The 17,221-nt window shown below is 41.7% G+C and overlaps 1 protein-coding gene across 1 annotated transcript in view; it reads right to left on the bottom strand.

Annotated features, from left to right (window-relative positions):
* Positions 1-604: 604 nt before the first annotated feature.
* Positions 605-17,221, bottom strand: part of fam83b (family with sequence similarity 83 member B) — a 38,650-nt gene continuing 22,033 nt past the window's right edge. Inside the window, exons 4-5 of the mRNA XM_041188891.1 lie at positions 5,442-5,566; positions 605-3,698 (exon numbers count right to left, since the gene is read on the bottom strand). Coding sequence (XP_041044825.1) covers positions 1,505-3,698; positions 5,442-5,566 — 2,319 coding nt within the window. The 3' untranslated portion in view covers positions 605-1,504. The remainder of the gene's footprint in view (positions 3,699-5,441; positions 5,567-17,221) is intronic.

Raw genomic sequence — 17,221 nt, 5'->3', positions numbered from 1 at the left:
AGTCCACTTGATCGGCACCCCATCCACAAACATTCATTCCCTCCACCACCATCGCACAGTAGCAGCAGTGTGTACCATCTACAAGATGTACTGCAGAAACTCACCAACATTCCTTAGGCAACACCTTCCAAACCCATGACTGCTAACGTCTAGAAGGACAAGGGCAGCAGATAGATGGGAACACCAGCACCTGGAAGTTCCCCTCCAAACCACTCATCATCCTGACTTGGAACTATATCACCATTCCTTCACTGCTGTGGATCAAAATCCTTGAACTCCCTCCCTAACAGCACTGTGGGTGTACCTACACCACATGGACTGCAGCTGTTCAAGAAGGCAGCTCACCACCACCTTCTCAAGGGCAATTAGGGATGGAAAATCACCCAGCGAAGCCCACATCCCATAAGTGAATAAAAAAAAGTGAGTTAGTGACTCAAGGGTGGCCAGAGCATAAGGAACTGTGTTGTAGGATGAGTCAGCACCTTCAGGAGAGCAGAGCAGAAATCTGGAGGAATAGGAGGCTAAAACAAAAGCTCTGGGCTGCCAATACTGGGAAGCAAAATGTCATTCAAAATCATATTAAATAATACCAAGACATCTGTGATTTTAATTAAAAAATTCCCCAATGTTTAATATGTGAACCTCAGTTTTCACAAATTCCGCTGTACAAAATATGGAACAGTTAGCTACTATAATTCAAAAACAATTCTACCTTCTCAGTGCCTTGGAAACAATCACATATTGAAAAGTCTGAGTGGCTGTACCCATTGGAAATCCTAGCAACAGTCCAGTCCCAAAATTAAATATTTTCAGCCTTTTAAGAAACACCATCAGATGGAGCATTTTCTGTGATTCTCAACTTTCCATCAATGCTAATTTACAATACAAGGTATTGTAGATGGGCAAAAAGCAACAGACTGTGGGAAAAGTCGGAATTTTGAACGTAGGAAAGATAATCAGTATTTAAATTAGTTCATGCATCCAATACAAGAAATAAAAGAAGCCAGGTAATTCTACTCTCTAACTCTACAAAACTAAATTTGATCACTCTAATCTTCTGAAGTTATTTATTTTAAAGCAATCTTAAAAACATCGAAGCCGTCATACAAAGGAATTTCTCTCACACTATATCTTGCACACCATCATTGTGTTTTACGCAATGGACTTAAAATTACAAGTTCAATCGAGACATTCAAATTATTTGAATAGAAACAATGTGCAAGGATGTAGGGTAAAGGCAGGAGAATGGCACTAAGTCATAATGTTCATTCGGAGAGCCAGCGCAGTTACAATGGGCCAAATGGCCTCCTTCTGTGCCGTAACAATTCTGTGATTCTGTGATACATGGGACCATGGTGTACTGATACTTGGTGCATTCTTAGTACTATTTCAATGCAGGTGTTATGTTATATAAAAGTTGCTAACACTTGTAAGAATAGTGACATGAACAATTTCAGAGGAATGTGCTCATAAGCTCTCAATGTAATTTCAAGGCTACAGCTCGTTACTTTTTATTTTTGAATGATCCCACAAACCGCTGCACAAATTTTTCAAATCTATTTTCATTGTGGGGGGCTACATGGCGTGCATGATTCCCTTGAAATGAGAGTAATCTTGAATTATGGGATGACTGATTCCTGAGCAAAGAGTTGTGGCTATCAGTCGACCTCACTCGCAATGGAGTTGGGTCAGTCCCTTCCGGTTTCAAGTTGTTGCTTTGCTTTATGTACACTTTCTCGAAACGACTGTAAACTCTCTGTTTGTTAAGTTGGTCACTTGGTTTTGCGGTATTGATCATGTTTGTCAACTCTTCAGGTTTTTGGTTCTTCACAAGAGAAGAGGGGCTGGAACCCAGCCTCTCTTCTCTGTTACCTATGTCCGATTGTTGTTCCATGGCAAATCTTGGAGCTGATGCATCTCCCCGACTCATGTCATTCTTCCCAAGCAACTGAGCATTTGCATTTAATTGTTCTTGGTTATTAGCGCGAGCAAATTTTGGAGTATTTGTGCAATTTGATGATATGCTTGCTGTCTTATCCTTTTGTTCATTCCATGTGTATTTTGCTATTTTCCTCCTTTCCTGCTGGTCACTCTCGGAGGTCAACGTTTCAGTACTGCTATTCATATTACTGGATGCAACTGACCCTCTACTTCTAGACCCATTATCTCTTTTATCATGGGAGATGTTGAGTAGAGATCTGATCTTCTCTGTACTTTTTCTAAGGAAATTTGAATGTTCCTCCTGATGTTTATTGTCTTTCCCCAGATGCCACATCTTGGGAGATTCATTTCCCTTTGTATCATTTAGAGAGTGGATTGACAAAGTCCTGCTTAAAGCAGAATTAAACTTTGTTTTAGGTAATGTGGAGTGCCCTGATTCTTGTCTGGCATTGTAATCTGGCACTCTGTTTTGTTCAGTCAGATGTGTTTGGAAGCTTTGATTATAACTGTGTTGATGTTGGAGATTTGGATTTTGATTCATCTCAGTGTCATTGTGAAAAGATGTGCAATCTTTAGGAAACTGTTCAATACCTGCCTGAGTTGGAGTTTTCAACTCATCTGATGAATGCTGTTTATCTGCATTAAACAATGAATATCCAATATTGCTCAAATCCTGAGGAGTTGTTGACCCTGAGGTTGCATCAATAGTTGAAGCCGTTGATTCAGAATCAGGGCTGATGACATCAGTCTGTCTCATCACAGGGGTTCTGAAAACTAGTGAAGAACGCAGTCGGGATTGTAACAATTTGGGGTTGCTTTTAATTTCCGTTCTGTTCATTAATTCTAAATTTACTTGCATCCTGGGCCCTGGATTTTCAAAATTGTCTGTTGCATTCAGAGTAATGTTGTCAAATGAATCAGTGATAGGATTTGTTGGAGGTCCAGCTTTATCATTTAGGTAGCTTTCAATTCTCCAGTTTCGTAAGCCTGTCTTTCTCATATTTTCTAGGGTTGGCAGTTTATGGGTGGAAGGCAGGTGCAGAGTTTTAGGCCCATGATATGTATTCCGAATATTTGAGCTCCTTTCAAAGTGCGGCGTTGTTCTGTTTTGCTTCAGACGCTCAAGAGCATTTCTAATGGTGTTGGACATAAATTCACCTCTAGATGAAGAAGTAACACTTTCATTTTCTTCGAGCAAATTCTGGTCACTTCTTTGAAATAAGGGTCTGTGGTTTGTTGATCTATTCAGCAAAAGATATGATGCTGTTTCTGGCTGCTCTCCAGCATAACTATGTCTCTTCCTGTAATCGTTTCTCTCATAAGTCTGTAGACAATTGGTTCTGTTTGCTACATCCTGACCATTTGTAATGGGAGGTCTAAGATGTGAATTCCATAGATTCAATTTATTATCAATATTGTTCCACTCATTTAGATGCATGTTTTGCCTTCCATGAAGCTTTTGATATAATGTGTCAAGTGTATGCCTATTGGGATTGTTCCTGCTAAATGGCTGATGCTGGCTAGATGATGAAGCAAATGAAGATACCGAATGCTGGTAGATCCCGGCATTAAGACTATTTTGCCACATTGATGGTCGTTTTCCTTCTCCCAATAATGTGGAGCTTTCTGTTACAAACATACTTGGGATATCTGATCGAGCGTAGAGCGTCCGAAATTCTTCATCGTAAGATTCTACTAGATGGCCAGTGATCACTTGTACCATGCTGAGATTTATCTTTTCAAAGGACCACATAAAGCTGAAAATAAATAATTCATCTATTTAGTTGCAGAAAGATAAATAACTAATGCATTGAAAATGTGAAATTTCAAAGTTGTTCAAGAATATTACAGAAATGTGTTGCCGCAGTTCATTCTTGCTTTTCATAACACAATCGTGTTGAAAATAAATCCCAGATAGTGAAGAGGAAGCTGTATGTTCATGACTTTCTCCTTAGTGCAGATGACACATCTCTTGAAGGCACTAAACTGCTGGTTACCCAGCTTCCCCTCCTGGACCCTATGTCAGCAGATAATGTTAATGATTCAGATACTGTCCCTTTCTTCTTGTAATCTGTCATCAGCATCCCACCATCCTTGCAAACTACCATCCCATCTCCAACCTCCCTTTCCTCTCCAAAGTCCTTGAATGTGTCCTCAGTTCCCAACTCCATGCCCATCTTTCCCGCATTTCAATGTTTGAATCCCTCCAATTAGATTCTACACTCGCCGCCCCCCATCATAATACGAAAACAGCTCTTATCAAAGTCACAAATGACATCCTGTCTGTGACTGTAGTAAACTAGCAGACCTCATCTTGTTCTGCACTCTTTGACATCATTAACCACACCATCCCTCTTCAAAGCCTGTTGTCCTCCTGGGTGGGACTGCACTCATCTGATTCCATTATTATCTACCTAATCATGGGCAGAGAATTCCTTGCAATGGGTTCTCTTCCTGCTCCTGAACCATTGCATCTGATGTTCCCCAAGGACCTATCCTCGACCCCCTTCTATTTCTCATCTACATACTGCCCCTCAGTGACATCATCTGAAAATACAGAGTTAGCTTTCACATGTAAGCTAATGATACCCACCTTTAACTCACCACCACCTCCAAAATCTCTAAATTATCAGACTGCTTATCCTACATTGAATACTAAATGAGCAGAGATTTCCTCCAATTAAACATTGAGAAGACCGAAGCCATTGTCTTTGGTCTCTGCTAGAAAATTTGTTCCCTAGCTACCAATTCCATCACTTTCTCCGGTGAAAGTCTGAGACTGAACCAGAGTGTCAACAACCTGTGTCATGTATAACCCTGAGACGAGCTTCCCACCATATATCTGCACCATCATGAAGTTCACTTATTTTCACCTACATAACATTGTCTGACTCCACTCCTGCCTTAGTTCTTCTGCTGCTGAAGACCTCATTCATACCTTTATTACCTCTACATTTGACAATTGCAACCCACTCTTGGCTGGCCTCCCACATTCTGCCCTCTGTAAATCTGGAGGCATCCAAAACTCTGCTGCCTGTATGCTTACTCATCCCAAGTCATGTTCACCCATCATCCCTAAACCCTCAGTACCCCTCCTTATTCTGTTAAGATGCTCCTTAAAACCTAACTATCTGACCAAGCTTTTGGTCACACGCCCTGAAATTTCCTTTTGTGATTCAGTGTCAAATCTTGCTTTATCACGTTCCTGTCAAGTGCCTTGGGATATCTTATTACGTTAATGGCAATGCATAAACAGAGCGGTTGTTGTTTAAGGATAATACACAAACTCTGATGAAGTATTCAGAACCTTAACAGATGCCCAGCTTTTTCTTCATCGTTGTAAGAAAGGCACGATGTGGGTTGATTTAATGAGATAATGCTTATGCAGCAGAACTAGGGTTTATCGCGTTAACATGACTAATACTTTTATTCGTGACTATCTTATATTTATGGCCTCTATTTTTGGCCTCCCACAGAAGTATAATTAAATAGAAAGTTACCTGTATGTTCCATATACCACTGTCTTACAGTCAACCAGAAGAAATTTCTCCATCATCTTTCCATGGAACTTGCTTCCTGACCTGCAAAGGTAATCTAAACCCTTGACTGTCCGGACTCTAATATTCTGTTAGAATGATTGAAATTAGGAGAAATTAGTTCAAGTCAGTAGCACTGGACACTCAGTAGCAACAATTTGAAATGAAACAGCACATTAGTCTTTTAAATCTGTTGACAGATGGAAGTGAAATATTATGATGGGTTAAATTAATATCCCATCATTTAGGTATCGGTGAGTACATTGATTGTGTCTCAATGTGAATCATCATAAAATAAAGAAAGTTCTTTAATAATGTACAAGTGAATGAATTGAAGGAAACAAGCATTTCTTTTAATGCCAACAAGATTTGAATGGGGAATAATCTAAACAAATTTGACTATTCCAAAATTCTTTTTGCCGGCCTCCCAATTTTCCAACACCACTGTATGTCACTTTTGTATTAGCAATCCAGGGGGCTGGACTGATAAGTTAAGCACATGAGTTCAAATCCCGCCATGGCAGTTTATGAACTTACATTCAGTCAATTACAAAAACCAGGAATAAAAAGCTAGCATCAGTAATGGTGATCAAGAAGTTATCAGATTGTTGTAAAAGCCCAACTGCTTCACCAATGTACTTTAGGGAATGAAATCTGCCATCCTATATATGACTCCCGATGCACAACTATGTGACTGACTTTTAACTGCCCTCTTAAATGGCCTAAAAAGCCATCCAGTTGTATCAAACTACTGCAAAAAAAAAATCAGTGATAAAACCAAACAGGCCATCCAGCATCGAAGTAGACAATGAATTCAGAAATGACAATGCCACACCCTGTTATCTCTGCAAAGTCTTCCTAATTAACATCTGGGAATGTGCCAAAATTGGGAGAGCTATGCTGTAGACTAGTCAAGCAACAGCATGGCATAGTTATATTCACCAAATCATTGCTTTCAGCCAATTCCCCAGACTGCTCCATCATAATCTCTGGTATATTCTACCCACTGGCAGGGCAGACCCGCCAGACTTGGTAGCACAGTGCTATACAGTCAGGAGAGTGCATGGTCCTGGGAGACCTTGATGTTGACTCTGGACCCTATGAAGCCTTGTGGCATCAGGTTAAACATGGGCAAGGGAACCAGCTACTGTCCTCCCTCAGCAGATGAATCAGAACTGCTCCATGTTGAACACCAATTGGAAGAAGCACTGAGTGTGGCAAGAGCACAGAATGCACTCAGGCTGGGGGAACTTCAATGTCAGTCACAAATTGTGTCTCAGTAGCACGACTACTGACCAAGCTGGCCAAGAACATAGCTAAAGCACACAGCCATCTGACAGGGCTGTAGTTAGAGAACCAACACAAGGGGAAAAACTCCTTGATTTTGTCTTCACTGATCTAACTATCACAAAACCATCTGTCCATGGCCGTATTGGTAGCAGTGGCCACCACACAATCCTGGTGGACAGGAGGTTCTGTCTTCACATTGAAGTCACCCTCCAATGTGTTGCACGACATGATCACTTTGCTAAATGCTAAATTCAGAACAGATCTAGAAGCTCAAAACTGGGCAGGCATGGCGCACTATGAGCCATCAACAGCAGAAGAATTGTTTCCATAACAATCTGTAAGCATATGGACTGGTACATCCCTTACTCAATAATCAGCATCAAGCCAGGGGACCAACATTGGTTCAATGTGGAATGTAGGAAAGCATGCCAGGAGCAGCACCAGACATATCTGAAAAGGAGGTGCAAACCTGGTGAAGCTACAGCACAGGTCTACAAACATGCTAAACAGCAGAGGTATCATTCTATAGGCGAACTAAACAATCCCACAACCAGTGGATCAGATCAAAGCTCTGTAGTCAAGCCATATCCAGTCATGAATGGTGGTGGAAAATTAAACAACTAACTGGAGAAGGAGGCTCCACAAATATCCCCATCGTCAATGGTGGGGGAGACCAGCACAAGTGCAAAAGACAAGGCTGAGTCAATAATCTTCAGCCAGAAGTGCAGAGTGGGTGATCCACCTTGACCTCCCCCTAAGGTCCGCATAATAACAGTTGTCAATTTTCAGCCAAGTCGCTTCACTCATGTGGTATCAAGAAATGGCTGAGTGTACTAGATACTGTAAAGGCTATTGCCCTGACAACATCCCAGCTGCAGTACTAAAGACTTGTACTCCAGAACTAACTATGCCCCTAGCCAAGCTGTTCCAGTACAGTTACACACCTACCCAACAATGTAAAAAATTGCCCAGGCATGGCTTGTCCACAAAAAGCAGGACATATCCAATCCAATTAATTTCCACACTGCCTACTCTCTCAAGTCTGCTCTCAATCATCAGCAAAGTGATTGAAGGTGTCATTGACAGTGCTATCAAGCAGCACTTACTCAGCAATAACCTGCTCACGGATGCTAGGTTTAGATTCCGCCTGGGCCACATGGCTCCTGACCTCATTACAGCCTTGGTCTAGACATGGACAAAAGAGTTGAACTCCAGAAGTGAGGTGACAGTGGCTGCACTTGACATCGAGGAAGTATTTGATCAAGTGTAACACCAAATAGCCCTAGTAAAGTTGAAGTCAATGGGTCTTGAGGTAAAATTCTCCGCTGGCTGGAGTCATACGTAGCACAATGAAAGATAGTTATTGAAGACCAGTCATCTCAGTCCCAGGACATTGCTGTAGGAGTTCCTCAGGGTTGTGTCCAAGACCCAATCATCTTCACAGATCACATAAATCACAGAATTGTTACAGTACAGAAGGAGGCCATGTGGCCCATCAGATGCCTCATCAGTTGCCTTCCCTCATCATAAGTAAATGTTCACTGATGAATGTAGAGTGTTCAGTTCCATCTGTAACTCCTCAAATAATGAAGCTGTTCATGCCGACATGCAGCTAGACCCAGACTGCACCAGGTGTGGGGTTATAAGTAACAAGTAACATTCGCGCCACACAAGTGTCAGGCAACAACCATTACAAAAAAGAGAGAATCTAACCATCTCCCCTTGACCGTCAATGGCAATACCATAGTTGGACACCCCACATTAAGATCCCGAGTGTCAACATTGACCGGAAGCTTAACTGGACCTAATTCTGTGGCTACAGAGCAGATCAGAGGCTAGATATTCTGCCATTCCAATATCCTTAAGCACAAGTCAGGAGTGTGATGGAACTCTCCACTTGCCAGGATGAGTTGCACTCCAACTGCGCTCAAGAAGCACTACACCATCCCAAGACCCATTGACTTCAACTTTACTAGCCCATTTGATTGAAATCCCATCCATCATCTTAAGCATTCACTCCCTTCACCACCAGCACATGGTGGCTGCAGTGTGTAATATTAACCAGCTGCACTGCAGCAATTCACCCAGGCTCCTGCGACAACTCCTTCCAAATTTGTGACCTCTACCACATAGAAGAACAAGGACAGCAGTAACATGGGAACACAACATCTCCAGTTTCCCTTCCAAGTCACACCCCATCCTGACCTGGAAACATATTGCAATTCATCATTGCCACTGAGTCAAAATCCTGGAACTCCCCATCCAACAGCACTGTGGCTGTACCTACACCACATGGACCGCAGCAGTTTGGAAGGCAGCTCACCCACACCTTCTCAAGGGCAATTAGGATGGGTATAAATACTGGTCTTGCCAGTGATGCCTGTAGCCTGTGAGTGAATAAATAAAACTTTAACAATTGGGTAGACAATTTTGGGTGCCATGGATCAGTTTGAGCTCTGAATTGGTATCATCAGTAAATTTGACATCTTCATATTAAGTTTCTGGCTGGAATTTTCCCAGCCCCAGAGAGGCAGCTTTGGACGTGGTGAGGGAGCTGTGGAATATCCAAAGGAGAAACATCAGGCTGGCTCCCCAATGTGTTTCTGCATACATGCGCTTTTACCCAAGGTAGGCATCCAGCAGAACAGCTACCCTCTCAGCAGCAGTGGAAAGCCAATTCAGGTGATTATATGTATAGTTAATCCCTATTTCAGCAGTGCAATGAAGTTTTCTGAATGCCGCCCAGATCTCACACAGTGTCAGGAGCTCGCCAGCTCAGAGGAGCCAAAATCACAGCCGGGAGTCATCACTGCCTGCAACCAGACAGTCGCTCAGCCCAACAAAGAAGCAAAACAGCAAGGCTCAGGGCAGGAGTAAATAAATTAATCAAATCCAAATAGAAGGAAGAATAACATATAAATCTTGTGGGGAGAAAGGTGAAGGAGTTCATTGGGATGAATACAGAACACACAGAAACATAATGAGAGGATGAACAAAGTGTCAAAGAAGGATCTGTGAAAACTATAGCTGGAGATATAAAACCTTACTGCGGTAAGGTAGTATTTCAGTCGTCCAAGTCACAAGGTAGGTGAAGAGATGTGAACAAAGCAGAATCTGGAGATGAGCCTGAGATAATTAGTATAATAAATGATTCCTTTCCTAGTGAAAATATCGAGCAGCTTGCTCTCTCCCTCAGTAATGTTACTCCGATTAAACTAACTTCAGAATAACTTAGTGGGAGGCAGACTAAAAGTGCTCAAAACAAATGATTCTCCATGAATAGATTACTACTCTGATAGTAGTGATAGAACCAATGGTGCAGATGTGTAAACACATGATGGGCACTTTTGAGGAGACAGGCATTACAGGGTCTGGGGATACACTGTGCATATTTCTGACTTTCCTTCAAATATAATACAATCAATCGCAATGCCAATCCAGTCTCAAATTGGATGATGAATGCAGAGGCAGCCTGCTAATTGGCTGCCTCCTGTAAGATCACGCCACAGGACACAGCACTGAAATAAGTGAGATCGAGACCCGCAAATGGTCCCAACTCCCGAGAAATTTATCATTACAGGACATGCTAGCCTCCAAGTCTAGTTTATGTAATTGAGAAATATCAGAGGTCCCAACATCAAACTCCTGAACATCCTAATCAATATGTTCCCCTTCATGGCCTAACACCACCTATATTTACTTATTGCATTCTCCCTATCAACCAGTTTCTTATCCATACTCAGAGATCAGAATTCTTTGAGCTTCACCAAAAGAAAATGAGAGAAATTTTGTCAAATGCCTTTTAGAAGTCGAGACACACCAACTGTAAAATTTCTCTTGGATGGTGCCGCAAAATGGCTGACAGAAAAATGGCAATGTGTTTTGCCACTGGCTTAATTCTCTTTCTCGGTGACTTTAAAGGAAAACTAAGTTGGGCATGGTGTGAAACAGGCTCCTAATTCCCTATTTGCCATTTCACACACTTTAACACAAAGAACTACCCAACTGGGTCTGAGTGTGTGCGTGCATCATCAATAACATGTGACAGGGAGAAACGGGGCTGTCTCTCTGGTATGCAGCAAGAACAGCAACATGAATCACCAGGTTAGTCCATTCAAAATAGTGCCTTGGGATCTTTTATGTTTACTTGAAAGGGCAAGCAGGGCCTTGGTTTAACATTTTATCAGTAATGCAGCACTCCCTCAGTACTGTACAGGGGTGCGGGGGATGGTGTCAGCCTATATTTTGTGTTCAAGTCTCTAGAATGGAGTGTGAGTCACAAGTTTCTGACTCAGAGGTGAGAGCTACCCACTGAGATACAACTGAACCTATGCCAATATCATAGCTGCCCAGGAACAGCTCAACCGAAGGGGCTAGTTCTGCTAAGCAGGTTCTCAGCACTACTGCTGACATAGTCTTTGTTGTGTTCAATGAACTCAGCTGCTTCTCAATATCATGTGGCGTGGACTGAATTGGCTCAATGCAGGCATCAATGATGGTGGGAACCTTGACGTATCAACACAATCATTGGCTCAGCATTTATATCTTCTGCCTTGACTCAGCCTTGTCTATGGCACTCCCACCATGGTTGATAATGAGGATGCGCATGCAGCATCACTCTCCTATTAGCTGTTTGATTGATCGCTATCATTCTCAACTGGATGTAACGAAGTTACAAAGATTTAGCCCGATTCATTTTTTTGCGTGACTGCTTAACTCTATCTATAGCTTGCTGCTTTTAATGCTTAGCAGGTAGCTCAGTGGTGTAGCATCACTGGGTTTGAACTTTTTTCTAAGCTATGTCTGGTGCTGTGTCTGATACCCCCCTCTGCACTCCCCTTAAGCCAGGCGTCCTGGTTGGATGGATATGGGGCATAGGAACGTAAGGACAGCAGTAGGCCATTCATCCCCTTGAGTCTGTTCTAACATGCAATTAGATCACAGCTGATTTGTACCTTAATGATCTGCTTGTCTTGGCTCCATAACCTTTAATACCCTTGCCTAACGAAGATTTATCATTTTCAGTTATCAATTGAACTAGCCTTCACAGCTTTTCAGGGGAGAGTTCCAGATTTCCACCCCCGTTTGTGTGTAGAAATGCTTCCTGACATCACCCCTGAACAGCCCAGCTCTAATTTGATGGTTCCGTCTCTCTATTCTGGACAGCTCCCTGCCAGAGGAAACAGCTTCTCCCTATCAAATCATCTTAAACACCTGAATTAGATCACCCCTTAAACTTCTATACTAAAGCAAATACAAGCCTAAATAGCCAAGTGGTTATGGTACTTGGCCTGTAACCCCAAGATCAAGAGTTCAAATCTCACAATGGCAAACTATGAAACATGTAACTTCATCTGAAACAGATGGAAACAAGTTTGTACTCGAAAGAGTATCAAGAGTTCAAATCTCACAATGGCAAACTATGAAACAATGTAACTTCATCTGAAACAGATGGAAATGGGTTTGTACTCGAAAGAGTTCCATCACTTTTTCCTTTAAACTTTGTTCTTGGTTTTACAGCTGACCTGAATTAGGGGCTGTGCCTGATTTATCCCAATTTTGTTGATTTGGTTTTCATTTAAAAGATTATCAAGAGTTCAAATCTCACAATGGCAAACTATGTAACTTCATCTGAAACAGATGGAAATGGGTTTGTACATGAAAGAGTTACATCTTGAGCTTGGCCTAAATGGCCAAGTGGTTATGGTGCTGGGTTTGTAACCCCAAGATCTAGAGTTCAAATCTCACAATGGCAAACAATGTAACTTCATCTGAAACAGATGGAAATGGGTTTGTACTCAAAAGAGTTACCACTTTCATTTAAAAGATTATCAAGAGTTCACATTTCACAATAACAAACTATGAAACAATGTAACTTCATCTAAAAACACAGATGGAAATGGGTTTGTACTCGAAAGAGTTAGAAGCCTTTTAGTTCTGGTATGACAGCCAAGTGGGTTATGGTACTGGGCTTATAACCCCAAGATCAAGAGTTCAAATCTCACCATAGCAAACTATGAATCAAGAGTTCACATCTCACAATGACAAACTATGAAACAATGTAACTTCATCTAACACAGATGGAAATGGGTTTGTACTCGGAAGAGTTACAAGCCTTTTCTATGCACACAGTCCTCTAAACCCCAGCATTGTTCTGGTGAATCTGCATAGTTCCTCCTTCTCCCTGAGATTCAGAATGAAATGCAGTACTCCAAAAGTGGTAAACAACTAGAGCATAATATCCACCTTTTTGTATTCCAGCCTCCCTTAGAGAAAAATTAACATTCCAATAACCTTTTAAAATTATTTTTGTGCCTCCCAATTCCACTACTTTTCTATTTCACCTCTTTTCTATTTTTCCTTAGTTCTGTTGAAGAGTCGTACGGACCCAAAATGTTAACTGTGTTCCTCTCTGCAGATGCTGTCAGACCTGCTGAGTTTTTCCAGGTATTTTTGTTTTTGTTTCCACTACTTACCATATCACCTAACTCGGTGCTATCAGCAAATCCATCTACTCAGTATTAAGGCTGTTGCTCTTTTTGATAAATGTTAGTTACACTTTGGATGTACAAGGCATCATTTCAAAGTTTGCAGATGACATAGAAATGTAGTAAACAGTGAGGATAGTGGCAAGCTTCAGGAGGACATAGACAGACCAGTAAGCTGGGCAGGTATATAGCGGATGAAATATAATTCAGAAAACTGTGAAATAATTAATTTGGCAAGAACAATTAGGAGGTATGATTTTCAAGAGAATTTTCATAAACAGAGCGACCCAGGGGTGTATTTACACAAACCATTGAAAGTTACAGAACAAGTTGAGAACATTGTTAATAGAGTATACCAGCTCTATAAACAGAAGCATGGAGTGCAAAAGCAAGAAAGTTATGCTTAACCTTTTTAAGTCAGTGGTTAAGTCCCAGCCAGAATATTGTCTCCCATTCTGAGCACCACAATTCAGGAAGGGTGTCAAGGCCTTAGAGAGGGTGCAGAAGAGATCTACTAGAATTGTACCAGGGGTGCAGGCCTTCAGTTATGTCGGTGAGGCTATCGAAGCAAGGCTTATTCTCCTTAGAGCAGGGCAAGTTAAGGGGAGGTGTAATAGATGTTTTGAACATCATGAAGGGTTTTGAGAGAGTAAAGAAGGAGAAACTGTTTCCAGTGGCTCAAAGACTTACAACCAGAGGACACCGATTTAAGGTAGAGGCAAAGGAACCAGAGTGAGATAAGGAGAATTTTCTTAGCACAGCATATGATTTCTTTCAAATGAGAATTTGTATAAATATTTAAAGGGAAATAATTTGCACGACTATGGGGAAAGAGCAAGGGAATCAAACTAATTGAATAACTCTTTCATAGAACCAACGCAGGAATGATGGGCAGAATGGCTTCCTTCTCTGATGCACTTTGTATAATTTTAAGATTGATATGATGTCTGGATTGTTGCCTGTAGGGCAGTCTTATTTTTTCTGTTATTTGTAACCCTTGTTCACTGCGACCACATTGTGTGGAACTAGAGTCATGTATAGGGCTGAATGACTAGACGCCCATCCCTGTAGGACATTAGTCAATTATTTGGATTTCTGACACAATCTGGCATATTCCCTCATTATCCTGGCCCGCAAATTGGCAGTATATTGAATTCAGTTTTGTAACTGGCCATGATAGAATTTGGGCTCAGGACCTCTGCGTTGTTGGTCCGGTTACTATAGTCGCTGCACAAATTAGTATCAAATCATGTAAAACAGCTGATCCCACATTACAGAGCAAAGTGAGCTTATTCAGGTGCCAGCACCTTGGGAAAGTTCTTTCATCGTTACATTAATGGCTCCTATATTTGATGTGCTTTGATGAAGGATCTGTGGCTTTGTGGCACTTTGCCTTTCTCTAAACTGCATCTTCAGGAAATGCTCTGCTGACTTAATTTCTCTTTAATGAAAGGAATCCACATTGCAGGTAGGGATGCAGGTTGCCAACCAAAGCAGACAAGTCTTCTCTATATTCTGCTTAGATGCAAAGTTCATCCGATTGTACACATTGATTAATGAGCTGTAAGATAGAGATAGAGATAGCGTTAGTGGTTAGGGACTGTTGATCCACAATGGAGGAATCTATCACTCCATGTGTAAGAGGAGTTCTGTTTTATAGGTGTAGATATTGGTGTAAATATTCTGGGATTCTATTTTACAAACAGGATCTAGCAGGCAGCCTATGGTTTAGCAGAATAAGTGTGGCTTCAGGAGAACCCAGGTTTATGGCTTGAAAGGCAAGATTTCTTGCATACTTGCCCCTGTTGAGATTTTGAAAAATGAGCACCTCAATTATGTCACAATAAAAATGCACCATGCAATCAGCTGGCTCCAAACTGGGATAAGTTTCACAAATTCTTTATCTTGATCATTGTGCCAGCAATGAAACACATTGTGCATTAAACATTCCAAACCAGATCGCTCTCACAACACCTGCTCCAACAATATGATGACTCCAATTAGACGGTAGAGTGCCATATTTGCATTTCCAGCACTGCTTTTTCTATATACTTATCTTACTTTGAGTGAGACATCTAGCAGCCAACAGCAACTATGCAAATTATGGGATGTTTGTGGTGAGTCACTTCACAGACTGATCATTACCTTCACATTATATAGGTATTTTCAAAATAGAAGTAATTTTATTCATCCTGGCAGTCGGTGTATTGGAATGTCTGAGCACCAACAGCAGTAAGCATAGAAGTTAAAAGTTACAACACAGAATAGGCCCATTTGGTCCAGCCATTCTGTATCTGTGTTTAACCTCCATGCAAGAAAATAGTTCCTCTGGTGGAAGAGCCCAGAGCAAAGATGAGGGGGATAACATTAAAATAATGCTCAGACATGTCAGGAAGCACTTCTTCACAAAAAGGGTAGTGGAAATCTGGAACTTTCTCTCCCAAGAGGAGATTGGGGCAGGAGGTCAATTAAAAATTTCAAAACTGTGATTGATGTTGACATTGCTGGTAAACCTGTACCCCAATCCTTTACTTTTCCTTAACACTGGCCCTACATCCATTCAGATTATAGCTACTGCTGTTTTTATTGCCAAAATGAATCATCTCATTGAACTCCATCTAGCACTATTTATCCCACTCCCCATCTTTTTGATATTCCTTTACAGTTTTATTTGCTCTTCTAAGCAAATAATTATACCTCATATTTTGGTTTCATTAGTATGCCTCCCTCTCCCCTACTTGTAAATTGTGCATGTGCTGCTATTTAAAAATAAATGTTGGAATTTTCCATTTTCTACTCACAAGACTTTCCTAATTTCTGGAAAGGATGTCTGTGGATCAGCAAAGAGGGAACAGTATAGATGGAACCCTGAGCCAGCCAGCAGGCAGAGGACAGGGGCAAGCTCTTGACAATCAGACATTTACATTCAAAGGGGAAAAGCTGAAGAGGTGAGATCACTGGTTATAGTAATAACATAATGCATATGGTTTCACCTCCTTGGCCCCCCATGGCCACTAGGCAGCATCCAACAATGCATTTGGCTGTATAACAGCTCCTGCATTGATTCCCTCTCCATGACTGTGTCTGAATCTGGGCATTGGTTTGTCAATGCTTCAAGCTGACTAGAAATAATTTCATGCCACCACACTGAACACCAGTGTTTAACTTTGGATTCTAGGGCATGTCTCTCATAAACCCACCCATAGCTGTGCAACCTGAACCCCTCTGTATGTTCTGTCAGCTGCTCAGAATCTGGGCTTATACTACTTCCAGTTTTTTTTTCCTTTGTCTCTCTTTGCCCTTTCTCTTCAGGCTCCTCCACTTTTTGTCATTCAGTCATGTTATCTTTCATTTGTCTCCTCTTGGGTACTTGCTCAACCCCATCTCTACCACAACATCATTTTCTTTTTCCTCTCCTGCTGTTACGCCAGGCTTGAATCCCCTCTCCAGCAGCCCCACAGTTTCCTTCTCTGCCTCTTTCAGCATTCTGCATTGCTGAACTGTGCTTGTGCTCTTCCTGTTCCTAGATAACATTGCCCAAAGGCATGGGAACAGCTTCCTTGGGTATACAAAGTCCCCCCAGCTCTACCCCACCAACCCTTTTACTGCCTCAGTGCTGTCAGCCCCCTTGCTTGACATCCAGTCTTACATGAGCTGCAATTTCCTCCAGTTAAACACTGGGAAGACTGACGTCATCACCTTTGACCCTCAGCACAAACGCTGCAGCTTTGTCATTGATTCTATCTCCCTCTGCATCCTTGGTTTCAGATTGAACCCTCGCACATGTGGAGCCGAAGATCCCCGGAACCACTTTTTTTTCTTCAGCCCAGAAATAGGCTTCTATGGAGTGGCTTATGCTGCTCTCCTTCCTGAGAGATGATCAGGGGTCAGTCACATTGCTGATTGACCATTACAGATGTGATGCACCTGCTCCAGGAACGTAAACCACTCCGTCCCTGGGATATG

Source organism: Carcharodon carcharias, chromosome 5 (assembly GCF_017639515.1).
Source record: "Carcharodon carcharias isolate sCarCar2 chromosome 5, sCarCar2.pri, whole genome shotgun sequence".
Classification (NCBI taxonomy): Eukaryota; Metazoa; Chordata; class Chondrichthyes; order Lamniformes; family Lamnidae; genus Carcharodon; species Carcharodon carcharias.
Note: the sequence above shows the minus strand (reverse complement) of the source record. Positions and strands in the feature narration are given on the sequence as shown.